At 39.4% G+C, this 27497-nt stretch overlaps 1 protein-coding gene across 2 annotated transcripts in view; it reads left to right on the plus strand.

Annotated features, from left to right (window-relative positions):
• The window catches only part of SUCLG1 (succinate-CoA ligase GDP/ADP-forming subunit alpha), a 41844-nt gene that overhangs the window by 3617 nt on the left and 10730 nt on the right, over positions 1-27497 (plus strand). For both annotated transcript variants that reach the window (XM_060656381.3, XM_060656388.3), the window contains exons 2-5: positions 6714-6817; positions 13929-14045; positions 17093-17305; positions 17453-17510. In XM_060656381.3, the coding sequence (XP_060512364.1) occupies positions 6714-6817; positions 13929-14045; positions 17093-17305; positions 17453-17510 (492 nt within the window). The remainder of the gene's footprint in view (positions 1-6713; positions 6818-13928; positions 14046-17092; positions 17306-17452; positions 17511-27497) is intronic.

Consider the following 27497-nt stretch of genomic DNA (forward strand, 5'->3'; position numbering starts at 1 on the left):
ATGTGTCTTATAATTGAGCATATCTACAATAAATTGGCAGCATTTTTTCTCTCTTATTAGTTCTTAATAGTACTTCAGTAGTATTTTAGATTTGATGAAATATGGCACTTTTGGCCAGCTAAGCTTCATTTGTAAGTAAATATTAAATGAATATGTAATTTCACATTTGAGTAGTGGATTGTTTGGGGTTTGGGAGTTAGCAGCTGCCGAGTTACTCTGCTATAAAGTTCTATAGGCAGGGACCACGATAGTGTATATATTTTATACATATATATAATATGCCATTGGTAAATACCCATTTATTAAATTCATAAGTACATGCATGAATAAATGAGTAACAAGGAACCCAGTTTGTGAGGTAATTTGGAAGAGGAGTATTTTAATGAACAGAGTCTCTGATTATTGGTTGGGAGCATGGGAGTGGTCAAAAAGGCTATGGTTTGAGTCCCATCTGGACAGGCACTCTCTGGCCATAGGTTCATCATGCATCCCACAGCCATTTCATAAGTGATGTGGTTGCTCTCTTTGGGGAAGAGGACTCAGCATGTGGCTAACTGGATGATACAAATTTATCACCCTTGTTGAAGGCACATCCCTCTCATTACTCAGCCCCTTTCCTCCATAGCCTTTGTTACAGTGCAACTCGTGTAGTTTTGTGTTTCTTTGTTTAATGTTTAGCTGTCTTACAGGTAGGACTCTTCTTGTGGGTAGGACCCGAGCCCATCTTGTTGGCTTCTGAATCCCTAGTACCTGGCAGATAGCTTGGCACAAAGAACACCTCAGAGCAGTGTGGTCTTCTCATTCTGCATTGATAATCATAATGATATAGATAGCGAAGAGTGAAATAACACTTGCTATACCGTAGGCATCATTCTACGTGCTCTTTATATTATGAACTCATTTAATTCTCATATTGCCTATGAGGCACATAATATTACTATCCCCATTTTTCTCACAGTGAGGCTGCACCTTTAAAAATGTTTCATAGGGTAAAAAGTTACAAGTATATGTGTATATACTACATAATATTTGTAGACAGGGATTAGTATATTTACAGATAAACATATATAGGATATGCATGAGGACATATATGAAACATTTCTCATTGGACTTATCTTAAAATATGAATTATATGACTTACCTTTGTGTTCATGTAGGATGTTAACCCAGTTTGGGGAGCATACCGGCCACTTTGCTACCCATTTTACAAGCATCATCTCATAACAACATCACAGAATCCTTGTGGGCAGCTGTTATTCCATTTACAGTTGGGAAGACTGAGGTTAAGGGAGATCAAAAGATCTGTCCCAGGTCGATGGCTGGTGATCAGCAGAGCATGAACTCAAGCCTAGGCCTTTCTGTTTCCTTAGAGCCCTTTTCAGACACTCCTGGGATGCAGTCCCAAGGTTAGGCCGCCCGATTTCTAAGAACCTGGAGAGAAGGCATCACCACCACGTTCCCTGGAGATGGCCCAAGGTGTGGCAGCTGCAGCCTTCACCATTGGGAAATTCTTCCTGGTGGTGAACCTCAGGCCTTCCTGCTGCCCTAATATGTAATTTAAATCACTCATTTTCTTTCTTTCTTTCTTTCTTTCTTTCTTTCTTTCTTTCTTTCTTTCTTCTTTCTTTCGGTAATGTTTATTTATTTATTTTGAGAGAGAGAGAGACTGAGAGAGAGACTGTGTGTAGGTGTGCACATGTAAGCATGGGAGGGACAGAGGGAATCCCAAGAAGACCCTGTGGTGTCAGTGCAGAGCCCGGCCTGGGGCTTGATCTCATGAACCGTGAGATCATGACCTGAGCTGAAATCAAGATCCAGACCCTCAACTGACTGAGCAACCCAGGTGCCCCTAAAATGCTCATTTTCTTAACATTAGTTAAGTTAGGTAGCTCATCATCTGTTGATATACCATTTGTCTGTCTTTAGTTGTGTTTCTTGTTCATGGCCATTATCCATTTTTCTGTTAGGCTTTGGTCTCTACCTTGTTGGTGCTTCATGTTGCTGAAGTTAATTCCTTGTCTGTTAATGTGTTATGAAAACACTTCCTGGTCTGTCACTGCCTTATCTCTACTTAGGTATGTTTTGCTTTAAGCTCTTTCTTTTTTCCCGTTGTGAAATAGTCTATTTACATCACATTACTGCATCTGGATTCTATTGGCTTTAATAAAAAAAAAAAAGGTTAGTATGGAATTTGTCCTAGATTAAGATAAAAGCTTTGATAAGATAAATGCTAGCAGCATTTAGGGCTGGACTTCTGTGCAATATTTAGAAGAATTTTAGGGAAACCTGTGATCTTTGCATGTACAAAAATGGATGTAGGTTTTTCTCCCCTTCTTTCCTGTTAAGTAGGAAAAATGAGATGGAACTTGTGACATTTAGCTTGATAGAGGTGTGTTTTTTATAGACCCTGTCTCTTGTCCTGAAATTCAGTGAACATATGTTGTACCGCGACTCTGTAAGGTACTTTACCATATGGGAGACACTATGGTATACAAGACACGGGCCTTATAGTCATGGCATTTACAGTTAGAAGTTCTAAAGTATTTAGATGGTACTTGAAATAATCTTGAACTAAATTTAACCTTAAATAATTTTTCTGAGAAATAAGGCAGTAAACAAAGTAGCAGATTGTGTGCACCCATCCGTACATAGTGTGTGGCATAAGTATTGTATACCACATGAAAGTGTTTGCAGGTTCCATTCTTCTTAATCTCAGATCCCCTAAACACGCCCCATTATATTCACGTCATGAATGTCATGTGAAGACTTAAGGATTCCTCACTGTCCAATGTTTTATTTAAATGTGAACTTACATGAATTAATGCAAGTGAAATTCTCAGGGAGTTGAGTACCATTGACTCTCTTAATTGAAAGGTGAAAGGTATTTGCAAGATGGTGGGACCACTCGTGTATGCCTTGTGTTCTTGATTTAACCTTATGAAATTGCTTTCTCTAGTTATTTGGTAGTTTTATAGAGGTCAGGTTCGCATTTAAAACCAAAATGTGACTGAGCACCTTTTAGTGGTGGACGGACAATTGAAGATCTGTGCTGTAAACCACTTTGCTTTCTTCAGCAGAAGTAGAATAGACTATTTTTCATTACTTTGGGCGTTTGATTGATGGTTTGAGTGGAGAGGTAATCAAGTAGGGAAAGAACATGCATAGAGCTGGTCTGACAGATTTAATGTTTACAGCAGCTAGTCGCTTGCTCTCTGCCAGGCCAAATGAAAGAGATCGGTGGGATTGTGGGAAGGAAGGGAAAGAGGTTCAGGAGTGGAGATGAGGAGAGGCTGCTTTCTTGGGGAGCCTCCAGCCTGCGATTCTGGGCCATGATATTATAAAGTAGGAAAGGATGAGGAAAAGAATGATAGAAGTAAGACTTCGGTGAGTTTTGCTTGGAATATAAGCATATTTTGCATTATTTCCATCCTGAAGCTGTAGAGGAGGCACAGATGAAGGTGAGGAGAACTATGAAGTACAGTCAGCCTCTGTATTTAGGTCCTCCTCACAGCCATGGTATCTGGGAGAATGTGCTTGGTGTAAAAGGCCAGAGGTAGGGCAGGCTCCTCTGGGGTGGGGTGAGTTTCTGGGATTAAAAGAGCATTTTTGGTGATTATGGAGTACCACTATCATGGCTTGCTGGGGTGCCTCAGGTTTTCCTTTGAGTTTCAGAGACTGTTTGATTGCTAGCATTTCTCATTCAGTTGACCTACATGTCCTGGAGCAGTATTTTGGAAAAAGAGGCATATAGTAGTCAGTGGTTCCTTATCTGGGATCTCCTGTGACATGTTGATCTTTACTATGCAGGTGCACGTGTCTGGTTAGATGATCTGAGGCCAAGGGGTTGCATGGGCTAGAATTAGGGCAGATGTGAAGAGAGTTTTTAGTTGCGGAGAGATTACAGCCATTGCCAGGAACCATACAACCCTCTACTTCTTTAGGAGGTTGGAAGTCAATAAAGTAGCAGAGATTTTAGGTGTGAACTGCTGGTAGTCTGGGGCTCATTTTGGAGGTAGCCCCAGTGAGGAATCCATCCCTTAACCCTATCCTCTCTGACCTCCCAGCCCCAAACCCTCCCCTGCCCCCCAATATACACAGACTGAGTTGGGACAGGAGAGTTTATCTACCCCAGATGTCCAAGGCCTGTTCCTACCACAGTACTTTTCAGCTGTACTTCTGGCCCGCTTTATGTCAGTTCAGGTGAATTGTGGGTCTCTTGAGGGCTGAGACTCTTATTCAACACTTTATCCTTGATACTTGGCATTGTGGCTTGGCATAGGTGATCTACAGTGTTGACTGAATAAATGAATGATGACAACTCCAGGAACTAGGGTATGTGCTTGATTATTCTAGCATCCTCATTTCAGTACCGGTGACACCTTGTCTGGCATCATGTAGGTTTCTTGTTAGGGCAAAATATCGGGAATTTCTTGTGTTCAAACATATATTTTAGATTTGGCTCAAAGGTCATGATAGTCTATTATAGCTTAGCTGCAGTTACATCTATATGAGCGTGGGCTCATACAGTAGATGAGAGATCCCATGCACACGTGCACACACATGCCCACACATATGCATGGCAGATCTCCCAAGATCGACTTCACCAGAGGTTTAGAATGTCAAGGTCAACTGCACAGGCTGAGCAATACCAAAGGGCTAGGAAACTGTGTAAGGTCAGCTGCTCTTCATCATACTTTCTGGTGCAGTTTTTGTGGGCACCAGAGATCTTGGGTTGTGAAGTCTTAAGCTCCATAGATCTAGGAGGTCTGGAGTAGAAGAAGAAGAAGATAGTGATCTTAGTTGTTCTGCTGTTGAGCCCATGCTTTGTGGATGTAGGCAGACCTGTCTTTTCTCGGGGTGATAGGGCCACTCCTGCTCCTGTGGATGGAGAGGTGAACTGTCTGATTTCTCCTTTCTTAAGAGTGAGTATAAGAATTCTTGTGGAGGGCCCAGCTTTACCTTCAAAAAGCAAGTATTGCCTTTTAGCAAGTATGCACTCCAGATACCCTGATCTTATAATTTGATCTTGTAATCGAATCTGTTATCCTGTCTGAAAATTCCTGATGGTGGACCATGTATTGAAGATTCCAGGAATAGAAAGGACTGGTGAAGCAGATTCTGTCAGGAATAGCAGTGGGAATACTTCCACAAGTATAGTGGTTGTGGGTCTCCAGCTGTGAGAATGGAGCCATTGGCAAGAATGGGTCTTAAGTGACAGCACTGGCTAGGGTGAGCCCTGAGGCTGCAAATTCCCTTTGTAGGGTCTGCTGTCCTAGGTTCAGGTGCTTGGCTGTGCCCACTGTGGCAGGACTTGACCCTCAGTGCCCCCTAATGGTCCTCGTTCAGCATACTCCAGTTCAAAAATGCAGCTCTCTGTTACCCAGCAGATCTGTGTGCACATAGAACACTCCTCTCCCAGTTGAGAAGGGTGAATCTTGGCCTGTCTCTTCCCTAGAGGTACAAGGGATTCCAAAATTCAAAGTTTTTAGAAACTGAGGTATGCACAGGAGTTGAAGACTGCTCAAGAGATACCCAAAGGGCCAGATACAGATCAGTTATGGAACCTAAGGTCTGAGGATTTAGGAGGGCAAGAGGCAGCGATTCAAAACAGAAAGCATGGAGTAGACTCTGGACAAATATGTCATAAGATGTTCTTTTCTAGAGTTAGCTTCTATGGGTTAATTCAATGGTAAGAGGATCGCCTACACTTCAAAAGGGCCAGGGATGGGCCACAGAGACAGCAAGTTGGGGCTATAATGAAGGTTTTAAAGTAGAGAGTAGCCCACACTTTTATTTCATCAGTGCTTTACTTTCTACTGACTTGTGAAATACGGGAGCTGGTATTAGTAACTAAAGAGATTTATCAGTTTTCATTGAGGTAGTTTGCTGAAAATAACTTAGATATTTTTTACATGTTCTTCTCTCATCTGCTTATTTATTTCATTTTCTCTATTTCTTCTATATGTAAGGTCTGGTGTCTTACATCAGAAGATATCAAATTGAGTAACCTTTGGTTGTGTATTAGACAAGTTTTATCTCTGACTTAAGATTGAATGTTAACATTTAATGTTAATATTTAATGTTATTTTGGGGAATGACTTGCAGAGTAGTTCTTACAAGCTCTCCTAACAAAGTGTGCCTCTTCACTCACCTGTTATTTATAGATGTTGGGCTTTAACAGATTGGGTAAGGAAGGAGCATCTGCCTGGCCTAGTTGGAAGAGCATGTGACTCTTGATCTCGGGGTTGTGAGTTCGAGCCTCACACTGGGTGTAGAGATTACTAAAAAAATAAGGAAACTTAAGAAAAAAAAAAAGGTTGAGTAAAATGGGCAAAGCATGTGGCTGTTTAGCAAACATTATTAGTACAAATGATACCTGGTCCCTGGATTTAATTTGAGCCATTTGTCTTTGGGGAATGAAAATTCTAAACTTAAGCTTTTCTTTATACATTTAGAAAAGGATACAAGATTGTGGTTCTTGGTAGAGGGGATACTGGAGAAGAGAACAGTGTCCTTTTTTGTTTGTGTCTCTGTTTCTGTTGTCTTTGTGTGTCACTTAAAGTTTCCATGATCACAAGATAGCTCCTGTATTAGAGGGTTTGGGGTGGTTGTGTTTTTTTGTTTGTTTTTTTGTGTGTGTGTGTCACTAAGTTCAATTCATGGTCCAATAGTTTGGAGAAATTATAATGTGTCATATTTTCTTTACTTTTCAGGGCAACAGAATGGAATTCGGCATTGTTCCTATATAGCTTCCCGGAAACATCTCTACGTTGATAAAAATACGAAGGTTATTTGCCAGGGTTTCACCGGTAAGCAGGTACGTGTCAAGATGTTTTATAAAGATGCATACTACATATACAAAAACATTTTAAACTCTCTTCTATGTTTTAATATCACAAAAGTTATAATATATGATTGTTGCAGAAAAGCATACAGTACAGTGATGGAATTATATCTTGGTGTTGGTGGTGGGGGGCGGTGGGGCTGGGTACTATAGTCAGCCTATAAGATGAAAACTCTGTTTAAACTTACCTTGACAGTCCCTCCCCAGGAGCACGTGATGTTAGAAACCCGCATACTCTCTTTCAGCCAGTTTAACACCACTGGTTTTCCCCCAGCACTGGAATAGATTACTGTTTCTTTAATTGACTACTAGGTAAAGTAGATGGTGTGTGTTTAGGCCTTTTGCAAAAAACATGCACAGTTAAACACAGATCAGTGTGGGGAAATGCTTATGCCCAGAGAGGCTCCTGGGAACTGAGATACGCGGAAGAATCAGCACATCTACTTTTCTCATTTTGGACTCTCTCTGGGCAAATGGTCTTCAAGGGAGCTAGCAGGCAAAATTGCCTGAAGTGTTTTAATTTATTCTCATTCACTTATTCATTGTCTCTCCCTACCCCTGCTTACATCCTAGAATTTGCAAAAGTTTTAAATATATGTGCAATGTGATTCCACAATAAGATGCAACATAAGAATCTCCTTTCCTGCCTTCCTATCATTCTACGCTGTAATGCATAGTCTACATTTATATGTCTATAAAGTAGATTCATAAAAGAAAAATTGAGTGTTAAGATTCTGTGTATTTAAAATTTTAATAGCTATTGATAAATTACCCTTTAAAACATTTATACAAATTTATAGTTCCATCATAATAGATGCAGATGTTTTTAAAATAAAGGAATACTACCAAATCAATTAGAAGATAGCCATGAGTCTTAACCCATAGTATCCCTTTCATTCTTAAAAGAAGATATGGCAAGATAAAAGCAGTTAATGACTTTTTGTGTGTGATTTAAAAGTTAATGATTTTTCTGTAATTAAAAGAATTGTCATGTCTATTCTGTGGCATTTTGGTAATCTAGGGTAGGAGTTGTCAAGTTTATTCTGGAAAGGACCAGATTATAAACATTAGACTTAGTGGGCCACACAGTCTCTCTCACAACTATTCAATGACATTGTAATAACAGCAAAAGCAGCTATAGATAATATGTCAATGAATGGGCATGGTTGTATACCAGTAAAACAGTTTTAAAACTAGTGGCAGACCATATCTTCAAGCCATAGTGTTCCAACCCTTGATCTATAGGATTATACCTAAATATTCAAATACACACTGAAAACTATAGAAAGCTTATGAAAGAAATTGAAGAAGACACAAAAAAATGGAAAAAGATTCCATGCTCCTGGATAGGAAGAACAAATATTGTTAAAATGTCAACACTATCCAAAGCAATCTACATATTCAATGCAATCCCTAACAAAATAACACCAGCATTCTTCACAGAGCTAGAACAAACAATCCTAAAATTCGCATGGAACCAGAAAAGACCCCAAATAGCCAAAGCAATCATGAAAAAGAAAACCAAAGCAGGAGGCATCACAATCCCAGACTTCAAGCTATACTACAGAGCTGTAATCATCAAGACAGTATGGTATTAGCACAAGAACAGACACTCAGATCAATGGAACAGAATAGAGAACCCAGAAATGGACCCACAAACGTATGGCCAACTAATCTTTGACAAAGCAGGGAAGAATATCCAGCAGAATAAAGACAGTCTCTTCAGTAAAAGGTGCTGGGACAACTGGACAACGACATGTGGAAAAATGAACCTGGACCACTTTCTTACACCGTACACAAAAATACTCAAAAAGAGTGAAAGACCTAAACGTAAGACAGGAAGCCATCAAAATCTTCAAGGAGAAAACAGGTAAAAACCTCTTTGACCTCAGCTGTAGCAACGTATTACTCAACACAGTTCTGGAGGCAAGGGAAACAAAAGCAAAAATGAACTATTGGGACCTCATCAAAATAAAAAGCTTCTGCAGAGCGAAGGAAACAATTAGCAAAACTAAAAGGAATGGGAAAAGATATTGGCAAATGACATATCAGATAAAGGGTTAGTATCCAAAATCTATAAAGAATTTACCAAACTCAACACCCAAAAAACAAATAATCCAGTGAAGAAATGGGCAAAAGACTTGAATAGACACTTCTCCAAAGAAGACATCCAAATGGCCAACCAACACATGAAAAAATGCTCATCATCAGGGAAATACAAATCAAAACCACAATGAGATACCACCTCACACCTGTCAGAATGGCTAACATAACAACTCAGGCAACAACAAATGTTGGCAAGGATGTGGAGAAAGAGGATCTCTTTTGCACTGGTGGTGGGGATGCAAACTGGTGCAGCCACTCTAGAAAACAGTATGGAGGTTCCTCAAAAAATTAAAAATAGAACTACCCTATGACCCAGCAATTGCACTAGTAGGTATTTACCCAAGGGATACAGGTGTGCTGTTTCAGAAGGGCACGTGCACCCCAAAGTTTATAGGTATTGACAATAGCCAAAGTATGGAAAGAGCCCAAATGTCCATCGATGGATGAATGGATAAAGAAGATGTGGTATATATATACAATGGAATATTACTTGGCATCAAGAAGAATGAAATCTTGCCATTTGCAACTACGTGGATGGAACTAGAGGGTATCATGCTAAGGGAAATTAGTCAGTCAGAGAAAGACAAATATATGACTTCACCCATTTAAAGAATTAAGGATACAAAACAGGGAACATAAGGGAAGGGAAGCAAAAATAATACAAAAACAGGGAGGGGGACAAAATATAAGAGACCCTTAAATATAGAGAACAAACAGAGGGTTGTTGGAGGGATTGTGGGAGGGGGGATGGGCTAAATGGGTAAGGGGTATTAAGGAATCTACTCCTGAAATCGTTGTACTGTATGCTAACAAACTTGGATGTAAATTTAAAAAATAAACAAATTATTAAAAAAATAAAAGTAAAGTACTTACAAATTGCTTTAAAATTCCATAGGTTTGGGTTTTTTAAAAAAATAAACTTGGTTAGAAGGTTTTTGATACAAAATATCCTTTTGCTTTTTTACTTTTTTTCTGAAATTATTGGCACAAAAATGAGTTATTTTCTTGAAATAACTGGACCTTTTTTCTATTCCTCTACTATCTTAAAAAAAAAAATCCACATCAAAAAAAAAAAAAAAAAAGGAACACCCGAAACCTTTAAATTTTGTTCCTAGGTAAAATTGGTTTATTTATTCTGATAACCATAAATTTTATGAGTATTAACTTCCATGTATATGTATTCTAAAGAAAGCTCATGCTCGGGGCGCCTGGGTGGCTCAGTTGGTTAAGCGTCCAGCTTCAGATCAGGTCATGATCTCGCGGTTCGTGAGTTTGAGCCCCGCGTTGGGCTCTGTGCTGGCAGCTCAGAGCCTGGAGCCTGCTTCAGCTTCTGTGTCTCCCCTTCTCTCTGCCCCTCCCCTCCTCATGCTCTGTCTCTCTGTCTAAAAAATAAATAAAAACATTAAAAAAAAAGAAAGCTGATGCTCACCTAAGATTTGAAGTACACTTTATCACTCCTCAGCCAATTAAAATCATTTTCAGTCCTCTTTTGGTTATATATTAATTGTGTTAGCATATAATCAAATGTTTGATTAATCCAAATTCTCTGCATTAGTTTATTATATATGATGTTTTTGTTTACTAAACTCTTTATGATCCTATGACATCTTATCCTATGACCTTTTTTTAAAAGAACAGTTGTCCATGGTATAAGCAATATTTGAAACTATCTGTGCTTCCTGAATTAAGTGATGGTTTGCCTAAATATTGAAAGCCAAGGTGGTTTCAGTGTCTTTCAGTTACTTGCAATTGCATTGTTTCTCATTTACTTTTTTTTTTTTTTTTTAAGTAATTGGGAACCTTACTTGTCTCATATTAGTTAAGATTCTGTTATTATACAGATAACAATGAAGTCTGAAATTTTGAGTTTATCTTCATAGGAAATCTATGTTTTGTCTCGTTAGTTCTTTTTTTGGCGTATACATTGTTCCACATATGAATGAGGAATATTTGTATTTCAGAGTGGATTTCAACAATGCACATTTCCAGTAGGTGGAATTTCTGGTACTGGATTTGAACTCCTAAAACTATTTCTATTCTTACGTGGATGGTGATAATGGGGAAACTAAGGAAAATAAGCTTATTAACAGCTTTTAGCCCTACTTAGGACTAAAAATAAGTCCATTTGAATTTGTTTAACAGAGTAGTAATCTAGGGCAGTGCTTCTTAAGCTGTCTAGAGTGAAAGACCAATTTGGGTGTTTGTTTGCTTTTAGTTTTCAATCTAATGCAGACCAATATTTTTAGCAAAAGAAAAGTTGCAACAGTATCATATTGCTATAAAAGTTGGCAAACACTGTCATTTTTATTTTTGTTTTTTAACTTATTTTTTTCTTCTTGTTTTTTCATTTTTCTTTGTTTCCAGTTTCCTTTGTTTTTTGTAAATTTTTTTTTTGTAATTTCCTTTGTTTCAGTTTCCTTTGTTTTTTGTAATTTTTTTATTCTTTTTCTTTTTGTGTTTATCTCACTGAAGACCAGCTAGAGTCTACAAACTACACTTTGAATAGCACTGCTTAAAGAGAGAGCATTGGCTTGTGGTTCTTTTCAAAACTCCATCATTGACTTTAGACAAGTTAGTTAACATGCCTGGGTCTAAGTTATCTATTTTGAAAAGTGAAGAAGTTGAATCAGGAAATTTCTGAAGTCCCTTGTAAAGTCCCAATTATTATGCCTGTAATAGAATTTGAGTAGTTGGGTCAGCATTTTTAGGTCTCTATGGAATGACCATATAGATCCATTCAATTTCAGCAATTGCTTATTGAGTGCTTACTGTATGTCTTGTGTTGGTTTAGGTGCCATTTCTCAGTGAACAAAGTAGTAAGAAATCACTGCCTTCTTAGAATTTATATTTAGTGGTGGGAGGGAGAAAAACATGGCAACAAAACCAATGAGTAAATTATGTGGTTTGTTAGAGAGTATAAATGCTTTCTGGAAAAAATAAGCCAGAGGTAGAAGTGTGTGTATGTGTGTGGGGTTGTGGTGGTGTTCAGGTTGGGGAAGGGGGGATTTTACGTCAGGTGGTCAGGGGAAGCCTTATCTGAGTCAAGATCTAAGGGAGATGTGAGAGCAAAGCAAGTGGATGGGGATCAAGGGAAGTGCATTCAAGGCAAAGGGGACAGCAAGGCCGTGAGGCAGGAGTGTGCCTGTTGTGTGTGGTAGCCACAAGGCCAACGTGACTGGAGTGAAATGAGCAGTGGGAGAATAGTAAATGAGGCCAGGCAGTGAAGGAGTTCTGATGTGAGGATGCAGGTCGAGTATTGACTTACGGGCCCGTATAAGGAGTTTGGTTTTGACTGTGAATGAAGTGGAAAGCCACCGGAGAGTTTTGATCAGAGGAGTGTTAGGATCTTGCTTATGTTTTAACAGGATTATTCTGGCTGCCGTGTTGACCACAGATGAGAGGGAGCCAAGAGCAATATTCTTTCAAGAGTTGATGGTGACTTAGACCATGGTGGTCGCAGTAGAAGGGATGAGACACTGTCAGGTATATTTTGAAGTTAGGGCAATAATGTGTCTGATGTGAGATAGAAGAAAAAGAGAATCAAGGATGACTTCAGTACTTTTGATCTGGCATCTGTTAGGAGTGGAATTGTCATTCACCCAGATGGGGGGGAGTGGGAGGGGAGTGTGGGGGGTGGGCAGGAATTTGGTTTTGAGCACACTCAGATGCCTGCCAGTTAGTTCTCCAAGTGGAAATGTCAGGTGGGCAGTTGACAGTGTGAGTTTGGAGCTCAAAGAAAAGGTTTGGGTTGGGTATGGAGGTGTGTGTGTGTTGTGTGTGTGTGTGTGTGTGTGTGTGTGTGTGTGTGTGTGTGTGTGTATGGGAGGAGTCGCCAAATGGATTATTGCCATTATAAGGGATGAGATCCTCAGGGGCCAAATTTAGATGCAAAAGAGAGGTCTAAGGAGAGAGAGAAAGAAGAGGACAACCAGGGGAGGTAGAGCCCTAGAAGCCTCGTGAAAAATAGTCTTTCAATTTATGGAGACATTTTTGGTTGTCACAACAGCTGAGTGGGATGGAGAGGAGGGTGTGGTACTGGAATCTACTGAGTAGAGGCCAGGGATGCTGCCAAACATTGTGCAAAGCACAGAGCAACTTTCCATAACAACGAATCCACGGGACCCAAATGTCTGTAGTGCTGAGGTTGAAGAGGGAGAGTGAATGGATAGGGAACTACGGGATGTTGGCTGGGCAGCATTAAAAGCTTGCCTTAAGGTTAGTGATCAGAATTTTGAAGTGAGATCAGTTAGCATGGTTCTGTTTTTTTTCTCCAGCTACTGGTTGACTGCACATGTATGATTTTAGAGTAGGTAGGAAACTGGATTTTACCAAGATTGTGATTTTGTTAGATGTGTAAGTTGAAGTGAGAGAGAGCCAAGGTTGTTGTGTGTTTATAATGATTGACTATGGATTTTAAACTGCATAAATGAGGGATCTGAGGACGTGAGGAGCTGGGGAACAGTGAAAAAGAGGTGTTAGTTTAAGTAAACACACAGGTGTTTCTGACCATCAGCCGAATTTGAAAATTGAATAAAGGGAGATCCCCTTTAAAAAAAAACAACGGGCACCTGGGTGGCTCAATCAGTTAAGCTCACGTTATGATCTCACAGTTTGTGAGTTCGAGCCCCACATCGGGCTCTGTGCTGACAGGTCAGAGCCTGGAGCCTGCTTCAGATTCTGTGTCTCCCTCTTTCTGCTCCATCCCCACTTGCGCTCTGTCTCTCAAAAATGCATAAGCATTAAAAAAAATTTTTTTTAAAGACTCCAAACAACACCTATTTTAGGCTTTGCAGAGGCCTGGATTGTTTCAGGGTTCAGAGCTGGGTTTAGCAAGTTGTTGAGACTGCTGGATATATGTTACTATCACATTCTGGGAAATAGTTAACCTATTTGTTTTTCTTTTCCAAGTTGCTGAAGATTGCCTTTAGGCTTCCCAGCCTGTCTTTTCTCATGAGTCTTGTGCTTTTTTTCCCCTCAGGGCACCTTTCATAGCCAGCAGGCACTGGAATATGGCACCCAACTAGTTGGAGGAACCACGCCAGGGAAAGGAGGCAAGACACATCTGGGCTTACCAGTCTTTAATACTGTGAAGGAGGTAATTAATGGTACTGAGTTTGCTAATAAAGAAAAGCAGGAGAAGAGCAAGCACACTTTGGATAGAGATCTTAATTGTGTCCCTTTCAGGAGAGTCACTTGCTATTTTAAAATCCAGTAACGTAGAAACCAGTAGGTTCGATTTAGTCACCCAGACTCAGGATGTCTTCCCCACAGCCAGTGTCATTTTCTTTATAGGCATTCATATGAGCTGGTAAGGGGAGGAGTGCTGAGGTTGGCTTCTGTTTGGCTTATAATCCTTTCCTTACTCTTCCTCCAGGATGTCAGCTTCCACCCCCTAACACTTACCGAGAAAGGGCTCTTTGCCAGGCACCGTGCTACGTGCTTTATATACATTGCTTCATTCAGGCCTCGCCACCACCGGTGAGGTGCAGGTGCTGTCACCATCCCCATTCTGAAGACAAGGATACATGCAGAGAGGTTAAGGGTCCTGCCCATAGTTCGTGGCTGAGAAGTGGTAGACTTAGCATGGCTCAGGGTAAGCAGTTTGCTGTGCCTGTGAACGAACTGAGCTTTAAAGTCAGACTGACAAATCACAGAGCCCTAGTCTCTTCCCCAAATTGCTGCTTTCTTAGTCATTTTTAAAGTATGTTGAACTAAACTTTAATTCCGTGTTACAAAATTAATATTTGTTTATTGTAAAACTTCAGATGATATAAAAGCATGTAAAGTTAAATTTTATAGTGTTTTCCACATCCCAGATTTTACCTTTTTTGAGAGCTCATTTCAGGTCAGTGTGTATTCTTTCATTTTCTTTCTGCACTTGCATGAATATATAGGAAAGTAATAGCATTATAAAAGAAACGATGGTATAAATTCTCACCTATTTAATAAAAAAATCTAGGAAATAAACTTAGTACTTGGGACCGATGTACTGGTGATAAAAGATGCATCCCTCCCCATATTCTTAAAAGAGTTTTAAGACATGTTTTCAAGTATCAGATTTTTTAAAAGTACAGATTTATACTTAATCTCTTTTTAGAATACCAACTTCGAATTGAAGTGAATTTATATTCTTAATCCTAAAATGTAGGAAAAAAACATAATTCAAATTCAGAATTTTCATTTTACTTTAAACTTGAAAATAGGTTGTACTATATGTGTATATGTATGTTTTAAGTGTGTTGTACTTTAAAGAGTAAAAAAAAAATAGTTAAAATCATATGTTCTATAGAAGAATTTTAAAGTCTTTTTGCTTTAAATTCTCTTATGGCTGACTTCACGACCTCAAAATAGAGAGAAGAGCTGTTTTCATAATTCCTGTAGGTAGATTTGACTTTTTCATGGGCCTTTTTTTGCTTTCTTTTAAAGGAAGTTTTTGTTGCTAAGCAACCCATTTATTATTCATTGTGATACAAATAGATATGACATTTGTAACATTTTGTAAGTTCTTTGACAGATACTGTATTTCTTAACTGTTTGGCACTGAGAAAAAGCTTTCTGAATGAACAGGATGGATACCTTTCATCCAGTATCGCTTGTTAGCACAGACCCTGTTGTCACAGTCCAGCTTCTGATGGTATTTGTGGCCTTTAAGAGGTAGAAAACTGCAGGGTATATTTTCCAAAAAATACGTACATCCCTATGATCTGACTTCCTTTTGTTCCAACCTAGTTTTTTGTTTTGTTTTGTTTTTTGTACCCCCTTCTCTGATCACCTTGAACCGAGTTTTTTTTAAAAAAAAAAATTATTTTTAACCCCTGGCATCATTTGTTGATCATCTGTCAGCATCCTTTGACTTTGTTCTTCTGTCATTGTCAAGATACTTTTTATTAGGGATGCCATAGAGAAAGCTCCTCAGTGTCTGGGGATATAGGGAATCCTTCAGGGATGATTCTGAAAGATACTGTCTTTTACTTCTGCCCCTTCTAAGAGCTATACCTGTGTGTTCTATAGCCTAGTATTCTTCTCCATTTGTAAAATCCCATGACACAGGCTTCCCAAAGGTTTTGCTTTATATCTTGATTAAGTTATATTTTAACATTTCTAGGAAGGCAGCCTGCTATAACTGAAAAGAACAGACACTTTGGAATCAGAGATACTTAGATCTGAATCTTGGCTCTGCCACTCACTTCCTAGTTATGCCACCTTGTTGTGTAAGTTATTTACTGTCTCTTTGCCACAACATCTTAATTTGTAGATGGAAATACTAAGCATACAGGCTTGTGGTGAGGCCTTAACAAGACCTGTCTTGAGCCCTCTTGCAGGGCTTCTCACAGAACAGGTTCTCTTGGAGAATCAGAGATCACCAACAATCTCTGTCTTCAAGGAGCTTCCATTACAGTGGAAGAGATGTGGCCACACCTAGAGTTGGGTAGAAGGAGACATCTGTATTCGTATATGTGAAGACTACAGAGAGAACCATGGTCAAACTGATGGTCTTTAAGTGCTCTGCATTGTGAGGGGTGATGTAGAATAGACCCTAATGCTTATTTGACCCACATTCTCATTCTATGGCCATTTATGCATTTGTATTTTAGTTTATTTTAATTAATGTGCATTTAAAGTAAAAATTGTGAGTGTAGAAAAACACATCATTTTCAACGTCTTTTGATAACATTTATCAAGTATGATATGTTTTGAACAGGCATTTGAGATGTGAGTTCTGAGTCTCAGCGGCTTACTAGTTCTTTTGCTCCTGGGGAGGTATAGGGTGTTTGGTACTGAGTAGGTGATACGGTGTCTTGTAGAGCAACAAAAGTAAACATGGCCGCAGGAATGAGGGTACACAAACGCAAGTCAGGCATACCTTCAAGTTCACTGACATGCCGTCACCTGAGAGAATGGGTCATCCCAGAACCTTCCAATTCAGAGCAGCATTCTAATGGGGCAGAGGGGAGGCCCTGCTTGGTTCTGCTCTTTTCTGACAGCATAGTGATCTTGTTAGTGGGAAGAATGAAGACATCCAGTGTCGCCTGGTGGTGTCTTTTCCTGATCCCAAGACATTATTAAAATCATGGTATTGAATTTATTTTACAGTGTTTACAATTTTCCCCATAATAAAGTGCTTCGTGGTTAATGTTTCAGGCCAAAGAACAGACAGGAGCGACAGCTTCTGTCATTTATGTTCCTCCTCCTTTTGCTGCTGCTGCCATCAATGAAGCTGTTGAGGCGGAAATGCCCTTGGTTGTGTGCATTACTGAAGGTATCCCACAGCAGGACATGGTGCGGGTCAAGCACAAACTGCTGCGTCAGGGAAAGACCAGGCTGATCGGGCCTAACTGCCCTGGAGTCATCAATGTAAGTGTAAAAACAAAAATAAGCCTGGATTTAGGCTTTCACAAGGCTAACTAGTTTTGAGTCAGTCCAAGTGTGTTTGTGTGTATGACTTATTAGTTACAGGTTGTTGTTTTCACTTTTCTGAAACTGTGATTTCCTTTCCTTCAGCCTGGAGAATGCAAAATTGGCATCATGCCTGGCCATATTCACAAGAAAGGAAGAGTTGGTGAGTATGTTTCTTACAGATTAAAGAAAAAAAAGTTCTTTGCGCTAAGCTCAGAATTCACAAAGAGAATTTGTGCCTGGGCAAATCAAATTAATTTTAATTAATTTAACTGTCGTGGAATTTACCAGGGATTTTGTAGTGAATCAGTTCTCTATCCTGAGTTGAATGAGTTTAAGAGTCAATAATAATTCTGCAGAATCAGTGAAGATATTTTTTGGAGTTTTTAGAGATTCTTTTCCTGGGCAGCATGCTATGGATTCTTTCATGTGCTTGTATGTATCACGACTTCATTTCATTTTACTACTAAGTGGTAGTCTATTGTGTGATTACACTACAGTTTGTAAATTGTCCTGTTGGTGCACATGTGGGCTGTTTCTAGGTCGAATCATGATGACTAAGGATAAAGTGATATTTGTGTGAATGTCAGTGAAGTAGTTTATAGGACTGGGTTAAAGGTCATGATTTTTCTTTGTTACTAAAATCCCTTAGACCTATCAGCCCTTCTGCCAGTAGGGTACTTAACCAAATGCTTGTATTAAGGAGGTTCTAGGGAGTTCCATAGTCTATCTGAGGTTTAGTGGGGACCTGATTCATGTCATCACTGGTGCTCTTGTAAATAGGTGAGCACTCTGTATACTCTTAAAGCTACTGCTAGAGACTGAAGTGAGCACGTAAGGAGTGTCCTGTGCCAAATTGCCTTTTTCATTACTATCCTGCTTTCTAAGGTGCCTGCCTGTAAACCTAAAAACAGCCGCATGTGACATACTTTACCCCTCCATCCTTTAAAAATTTTTATTTTATTTTATTATTTCTTTTAATGTTTATGTATTTTTGAGACAGAAAGAGAGCACGAGTGGGGCAGGGGCAGAGAAAGAGGGACACACAGAATCTGAAGCAGGCTCCAGGCTCTGAGCTGTCAGCACAGAGCCCAACGTGGGCTCAAACTCTAAAACCATGAGATCACAACCCAAGCTGAAGTTAGATGCCCAACTGACTGAGCCATCCTGGTGCCCCCTAAAATTTTTATTTTAATTAAACTTTATATACTTATGTAATTGTAGATTCATTTTTTGGCCTTATTTTTAATTATTTGTTATTTTTAAAAATAAAATTTACTGTCAAATTGGCTAACATACAGTGTGTAAAGTGTGCTTTTGGTTTTTGGGGTAGATTCCCGTGGTTCATCGCTAACATACAACACCCAGTGCTCATCCCAACAAGTGCCTTCCTCAGTGCCCATCATCCATTTTCCCTTCTCCCCCACTCCCCCATTAACCCTCAGTTTGTTCTCTGTATTTAAGAGTCTCTTATGGTCTGCCTCCCTCCCTCTCTGTTTGTAACTTTTTTTCCCCCTTTCCTTCCCCCATGGTCTTCTGTTAAGTTCCTCAAGATCCACTTATGAGTAAAACATATGATATCTGTCTTTCTCTGACTGACTTATTTCACTCACCATAAAACCTTCCAGTTCCATCCATGTTGCTGCAAATGGCATGATTTCATTCTTTCTCATTGCCAAGTAGTATTCCATTTTATATATAAACTACATCTTCTTTATCCATTCATCAATTGATGGACATTTAGGCTCTTTCCATAATTTGACTATTGTTGAAAGTGCTGCTATAAACATTGGGGTACATGTGCCCCTGTGATTCAGCGCTCCTGTATCTTTTGGATAAATTCCTAGTAGTGCTGTTGCTGGGTCGTAGGGTAGTTGTATTTTTAATTTTTTTGAGGAGCCTCCACACTGTTTTCCAGAGCAGCTGCACCAGTTTGCATTCCTACCAACAGTGCAAGAGGGTTCCTGTTTCTCCACATCCTTGCCAGCATCTATAGTCTCCTGATTTGTTCATTTTAACCACTGACTGGCCTGAGGTGGTATCTCAGTGTGGTTTTGATTTGTATTTCCCTGATGATGAGTGATGTTGAGCATCTTTTCATGTGTTGGTTGGCTATCTGGATGTCTTCTTTGGAGAAGTGTCTATTCATGTCTTCTGCCCATTCTTCACTGGATTATTTAGTTTTCAGGTGTTGAGTTTGGTAAATTCTTTATAGATGTTGGATACTAACCCTTTATCTGATATGTCACTTGCAAATATCTTTTCCCATTCCATCAGTTGCCTTTTAGTTTTGTGGATTGTTTCCTTTGCAGTGCAGAAGCTTTTTATCTTGATGAGGTCCCAGTAGTTCATTTTTGCTTTTAATTCCCTTGCCTTTGGAGACGTGTTGAGCAAGAAATTGCTGCGGCTGAGGTCAAACAGGTTGTTGCCTGCTTTCTCCTCTAGAGTTTTGATGGTTTCCTGACTCACATTTAGGTCTTTCATCCATTTTGAGTTTATTTTTGTGTATGGTGTAAGAAAGTGGTCTAGTTTCATTCTTCTGCATATTGCTGTCCAGTTCTCCCAGCACCATTTGCTAACGAGACTCTCTTTTTTCCATTGGATACTTTTCCCTGCTTTGTGAAAGATTAGTTGGCCATACATTTGTGGATCCAATTCTGGGTTTTCTATTCTATCCCATTGGTCTATGTGTCTGTTTTTGTGCCAGTACCATACTGTCTTGATGATTACAGCTTTGTAGTAGAGGCTAAAATCTGGGATTGTGATGCCTCCTGCTTTGGTTTTCTTTTTCAAGATTTCTTTGGCTGTTTGGGGTCTTTTGTAGTTCCATACAAATTTTAGGATTGTTTGTTCTAGCTTTGAGGAGAATGCCAGTGCAATTTTGATTGGGATTGCACTGAATGTGTAGATTGCTTTGGGTAGTATTGACATTTTAACAGCATTTATTCTTCCAATCCATGAGCACGGAATGTTTTTCTATTTCTTTATATCTTCTTCAGTTTCCTTCCTAAGCTTTCTATAGTTTTCAGCATACAGATCTTTTACATCTTTGGTTAGGTTTATTCTTAGGTATTTTATGGTTCTTGGTGCAATTGTAAATGGGATCAATTTCTTGATTTCTCTTTCTGTTGCTTCATTATTGGTGTATAGAAATGCAACCGATTTCTGTACATTGATTTTGTACCCTGCGACTTTGCTGAATTCATGTATCAGTTCTAGCTGCCTTTTGGTGGAGTCTTTTGGGTTTTCCATGTAGAGTATCATGTCGTCTGCAAAAAGTGAAAGTTTGACTTCTTCTTTGCCAATTTTGATGCCTTTTATTTATCATTTTGTTGTCTGATTGCTGATGCTAGAACTTCCAACACTATGTTAAAACAACAGTTGTGAGAGTGGACATCCTTGTTGTGTTCCTGATCTCAGCGGGAAAGCTCTCAGTTTTTCCCCATTGAGGATGATATTAGCTGTGGGCTTTTCATATATGGCTTTTATGATGTTTAGGTATGTTCCTTCTATCCTGACTTTCTTGAGGGTTTTTATTAAGAAAGGATGCTATATTTTGTCAAATGCTTTTCTGCATCTATTGACAAGATCATATGGTTCTTATCCCTTCTTTTACTAATGTGATGTATCACATTGATTGATTTGCAAATATTGAACCAGCCCTGCAACCCAGGAATGAATCCCACTTGATCATGGTGAATAATTCTTTTTATATGCTGTTGAATTTGATTTGCTGGTACCTTGTTGAGAATTTTTGCATCCATGTTCATCAGGGATATTGGTCTGTAATTTTCCTTTTTTTGTGGGGTCTCTGGTTTGGGAATCAAGGTAATAATGCTGGCTTCATAGAATGAGTCCAGAAGTTTTCCTTTCGTTTCTATTTTTTGGAACAGCTTGAGAAGCATAGGTATTAACTCTGCTTTAAATGTCTGGTAGAATTGGGGTGCCTGGGTGGCTCAGTCAGTTGAGCATCCAACTTCGGCTTGGGTCATGATCTCACGGTTTGTGGTTCGAGCCCCATGGTTTGTGGTTCGAGCCCCACAGCTCAGAGCCTGGAGCCTGCTTTAGATTCTGTGTCTTCCTCTCTCTCTCTCTTTCGCTCTCTGCCCCACCCTTGCTTATGCTCTGCCCCTCAAGAATGAATAAATGTTAAAAAAAAAAAAAATTTAAATGTCTGGTGGAATTCCCCTGGGAAGCCATCTGGCCTAGGACTCTTATTTGTTGGGAGATTTTTGATAACTGATTCAATTTCTTCACTAGTTATGGGTCTGTTCAAATTTTCTATTTCTTCCCCTTTGAGTTTTGGTAGTGTGTGGGTGTCCAGGAATTTGTCCATTTCTTCCAGGTTGTCCAGTTTGTTGGCATATAATTTTTCATAGTATTCTCTGATAATTGCTTGAATTATTTTTATTTTTATTTTTTTAATGTTTATTTTTGAGAGAGAGAGAGAGAGAGAGAGAGAGAGAGAGAGACAGAGCATGAGCAGGGGAGGGGCAGAGAGAGAGGAAGACACAAACTCTGAAGTAGGCTCCAGGCTCTGGACTGTCAGCACAGAGCTCGATGCATGGCTTGAACTCACAAACTGCAAGATCATGACCTGAGCTGAAGTCAGACACTTAACCAACTGTACCATCCAGGGGCCCCTGATAATTGCTTGTATTTCTGAGGGATTGTTTGTGATAAATCCATTTTCATTGGTGATTTTATCATTTGGGTCCTCTCTCTTTTCAAGAAGTCTGGCTAGGGGTTTATCAATTTTATTTTTTCAGAAAATCAGTTCTTAGTTTCATTGGTCTGTTCTACTGAGTTTTTTTGTATTCTAATTGTTTATTTCTGCTCTAATCTTTGTTATTTCTCTTCTTCTGCTGGCCTTGGGGTTTCTTTGTTGTTCTGCTTCTAGTTCCTTTAGGTGTACTGTTAGATTTTATATTTGGGTTTTTTCTTGTTTCTTGAGATAGGCCTGGATTGCAATGTATTTTCCTTAGGACTGTCTTTGCTGCATCCCAAAGGGTTTGAACTTTTGTGTTTTCATTTTCATTTGTTTCCATGTATTTTTTAATTTATTGTTTAATTGCCTGGTTGACCCATTTATTCTTTAGTAGGATGTTCTTTAACCTGCATGCATTTGGAGGTTTTCCAAACTTTTTCCTGTGGTTGATTTCAAGTTTCATAGCATTGTGATCTGAAAATGTACATGGTATGATCTCAATTCTTTTATATTTATCGAGGGCTGTTTTGTAACCCAGTATGTGATCTATCTTGGAGAATGTTCCATGTGCACTCGAGAAGAATGCGTATTCTACTACTTTAGGATGAAAAGTTCTGAATATATCTGTCAAGTCCATCTGGTCCAGTGTATCATTCAGGGCCATTGTTTCTTTATTGACCCTCTGTCTAGATGATCTGTCCATTGTTGTAAGTGGAATATTAAAGTGCCCTGCATTTACCACATTCTTACCAATAAGATTGCTTACGTTTGTGATTGTTTTATATGTTTGGGTGCTGTCAAACTGGGGGCATAAACATTTATAATTGTTAGCTCTTCTTGATGTTTAGACCCTGCAATTATGATATAATGGCCTTCTTCATCTCTTGTTACAGTCTTTCATTTAAAATCTAGTTTGTCTGATATAAGTATAGCTACTCCAGCTTTCTTTTGACTTCCAGTAGCATGATAGATGGTTCTCTATCCCCTCACTTTCAATCTGAAGGTGTCCTCAGGTCTAAAATGGGTCTTTTGTAGACAGCAAGTAGGTGAGTCTTGTTTTTTTATCCATTCTGGTACCCCATGGCTTTTGATTCAAGCATTTAGTCCGTTTACATTCAGTGTTATTATTGAAAGATACGGGTTTTGAGTCATTGTGTTATCTGTAGGTCTCATGCTTGTAGAGATATCTCTGGTCCTTTGTAGACTTTGCAACATTCCACTCACAGAGTCCCACTTAGGATCTCTTGTAGGGCTGGTTTAGTGGTGATGAATTCCTTCAGTTTTTGTTTGTCTTGGAAAACCTTTATCTCTCCTTCTATTCTGAATGACAGGCTTGCTGGATAATGGATTCTTGGCTGCATATTTTTCCTATTCAACACATTGAAAATTTCCTGCCACTCCTTTCTGCCCTGCCAAGTTTCATTAGATAGGTCTGCTACTACCCCTATGTGTCTACCCTTGTAGGTTAAGGCCTGTTTGTCCCTAGCTGCTTTCAGAATTCTCTCTTTGTCTTTGTATTTTGCCAGTTTCACTATGATATGTCATGCAGAAGATCAATTCAAGTTATGTCTGAAGAGAGTGCTCTGTGCCTCCTGGATTTCAGTGTCTGTTTCCTTTCCCAGATTGGGGAAGTTCTCAGCTATGATTTGTTCAAGTACACCTTCTGCCCATTTCTCTCTGTCTTCTTCTTCTGGAACTCCTATGGTACGGATATTATTATGTTTCATTGAATCACTTAGTTCTCTAATTCTCCCCTTGTGGTCCAGACTTTTTTTATCTTTCTTTTTCTCAGCTTTCTTTTTCCATAATTTTATCTTCTGTTTCACCTATTCTCCCCTCTGCCTCTTCAGTCCTCGCTGTCACTGCCTCTACTTTATTTTGCACCTCATTTACAGCATTTTTTAATTCATCATGACTGTTTTTTAGTTCCTTGATCTCTGCAGTGATAGATTCTCTGCTATCTTCTATACTTTTTTCAAGCCTAGCGATTAATCTTATGACTATTATTCTAAATTCTTGTTCAGTTTTATTGTTTATATCTGTTTTGATCAGTTCTTTAGCTGTCATTTCTTCCTGGAATTTCTTCTGAGGAGAATTCTTCTATTTCATCATTTTGACTAGTTTTCTGTCTCCTATGTGTTTTAAAAGCTTGTTATGTGTCCTGCACCTGCGAGCACCACTATATTAAAGAGGTGTCATAAGCTATCCAGGGCCTGGCCCTTGAGGAGGTGTTTTTTGGAGTGTGCTACTTGCTCTCTGTTGTTGTGACTCTGGTTGTTTTATCTCCCTACCTGTAGTGATGTTTTGAACCCTCCACCAAGTGTGCTTTGACTTGTTTGTTGAAGTAGCCCTTTAACAGTATCCTGGGGTAACACAAGCCCACGAAGATGAGTGCGTTCAGTGCACTACATTCAGTGCAAAAAACCAAAACCCGCAGAGCTGTTCTGGCTCCGAATGTGTGGCGTTCTGCTGTGAGGCAATGTGCTGCGATGCACGCGGTCATTGTTTCTCTGTAGGCTATGGAGGCGTCATAGTAGGGGGACTGAGGGGTGCAAGGGATCACTCCCTCCCACTTCACCTCCCAGAAACACGGGGACTCCAGAAACTTTTTGCACCAAAGACGTCTTCGCCCCACCATCACTCTGAAACACTGTCACCTAATAGTCGCATTTCTTCCATTGGCTATTATTTATCCTGTTTTGCTCCCCTTATCCCTCATGGGGCAGGTGCTCTCTGGGAGCAGTTACTGAAGTCCTTTATAAGTCCCTGCCTGGTCTAAAGGGCTGCCTTCCTTCAACTTTTGGGGTAAGGGGCCTATAATTATAAATTCACATGTAGTACCATAGGTCCCTGAGGATCTGTCTGCTTTTTTTCCCTGGTCTATTTTCGCTCTATCATTCAAATTGGGTAATTTCCATTTCATGGATTCTTTCCTCTCTCCCCTCCTTTATGCCATTGAACTCATCCACTGAGCTTTTAGCTTTGGTTGTTTTATTTTTTACTTCTGAAATTTACATTTGGGTTCTCTTTATATCTTCTATTTTTTTGCTGAGACTTCAAATTTTTTTTTTTTTTTTTTTTTGGTAAGGGCTTTCTGTTTTCTCATTTGGTTTCAAGCATGTTCATAATTGTTTGTTTAAAGCATTTTTAGCATGCCTTCTTTAAATCCTTGTTAGATAATTCTTCATCTTGGTGTTAGCATCTGTTGATTCTCTTTTCATTCAGTTTGAGATCTCCCTAGTTCTTAATATTCTGAATGATTTTTGATTGAACCGTGGATAATTTGTGTATTATGTTATGAGACTCTGGGTCTTCTTTGAACCTCGTATTGACACTGCTTCAGCAGAGATTGTTGGGGGAGGTGTCTCATTACTACCAGGCAGATGTAGAAGTCCAAGTTCCCTACTTGCTTCCATTGATACTGGAGTATCAGTATCAGTATGGAGGGCTCTTCCTTACTGGGGATGACGGTTCTGCTCCCCTACTTGGTCCCTACTGACATTCACTGGGGATGGCCTTGTTATCGTTGGGTGATGGTGAAAGCCCTGACTCTCCACAGTGCCTTCTCTGAGACCAGAGAAGAGCCTCAGTACTGCTGGATGAAGATAGACATGCAGGCTCCCCACATGGTTTCCACCCACATGGTGGGGGTGGGGCTCATTATCAGCTGGCACACATGAATGTTCTGACCGCCTACTTGGCTTTCTCTTTCACCAACCTGGAAGGTATGTTGGGTGCCTCACTGCAGCCTCCTAAATGCGGAAGTCTAGGATTCCCTTTTGGCCCTTTGCTCATATGAGTGAGGGTGGAGGCACAGTTTTTTCCTGCAGTGTTTGGTTGGTATGGTATAGTTATTTCCTCAGAGTTTTCTGTTTTCTTAGGCTGTCCTTGACTGTTTTGCTAGAGAGAGCAAGCTTTGGGGGAAGATGCTTTTTTCTATACCCTTATGTGTTTCTGGAATATTGTCTGCTTTAGCTCCATATCTAGGATGTATGAGGCAAAAGAAAACCCAGGGAGCTCACCAGTGTATCATTTCTTGAGTCTCAAAGTCCCTAGTCACCTTGCCTTTTTCGTCTCTTAGAGATTTCTTGTATTTGTTTTCTATATAATGCCCAGGGATTTTACTTAACAGGAAGAACAGAGGAAAGTACTTCTACTCAGAAGCAGAAGTATCCTTGTGATAGGTATTTTTAAGTGATAGCCTCTTTTACTATATATACTGTAAGGATCATAGGAGTAATCTACCCTAAAAACATGACTTTTGTTACCGTCTGTGTATGCATTTTGCATTTATGTAATTTACATATCATTTCTATAATCAGTTGAAAGCCCCTTAGAAAAATGATAACATCCTGGTGTTACTATGAGTATATAGCGATGATAACACAGAACTTTGCTTAAGAATGTAAATATGCTGTACTAAAGTTGAAGTAGCTTGTGGTTATGGTTTTTGTCTCAGTCTGACAAGAATTCTACTTGCCCTGATAGGGGGATCATATTGTTAGAAGAGTCTCTCAGTTCTTAAGAAGTGCTCCAAGGCAGAAGTTTAAAGAAAGCAAATCATGGACATGCTGGAAGTATTCACCACCCCGTAATCCATCCTCTGTTTTTAGCCCATACAAAGTTTTGTGTTTTATTTAAAAAAAATTTTATATAATATATTCTGACAACTGAAGTTACTCAGTTATTCTCAACCTGTTATATATAGGGATTCACCTATTATATACAGATTGTGGCATGAAAGAAATTATCTTCCCTGTAGCTCAGCCATGCATGGTGAACTACAGTAGAGAGGACATCTAGGTACCCCCACCCTCGTCCCCACATGTACGCACCTTGTCCACATGAGAACTTAGGCACTTTCTCATGGGCCCATGGTATGAAGGGAATTAGGTAAGATAGACTTGAACTCAGAGGGATCTTGGCCTTATTCCCTAGTTATCTTTATATCGATTTGAGGGGTACCTGGGTGGCTCAGTCAGTTAAGTGTCCGACTTTGGCTTGGGTCATGATCTCATGGTTTGTGAGTTCAAACCCCACATCAGGCTCTGTGCTGACAGCTTGGAGCCTGGAGCCTGCTTTGGATTCTGTGTCTCCCTCTCTCTGCCCCTCCCCTGCCCACGCTGTCTGTCTCTGTCTCTGTCTCTCTCTCTCTTTCTCTCAATAAATAAACATTAAAAAGTTTTCTATATTGATTTTTTAAAGTCTATATATTATTTGAAAATTAGTAGAAAAATAATTGTGGGAAAGATATATAGCATTCCTAAATGTGACTAATGCTGGTTTGCAGGCTGAAATTTTTAGTGGCTTAATAGTTTGGGTATGTATAAATCTAACCGGTTATTTTCTGCCACTCTAAGCAGGATTGTACTTAGCAAGTTCATATTGATACTACCCCTTTCATACAGATTCTTAGAGCAGGTAATGCAGTCTTTCCTACAC

The sequence above is a fragment of the Panthera onca genome, chromosome A3, assembly GCF_046562875.1.
Source record: "Panthera onca isolate mPanOnc1 chromosome A3, mPanOnc1 haplotype 2, whole genome shotgun sequence".
NCBI lineage: Eukaryota > Metazoa > Chordata > Mammalia > Carnivora > Felidae > Panthera > Panthera onca.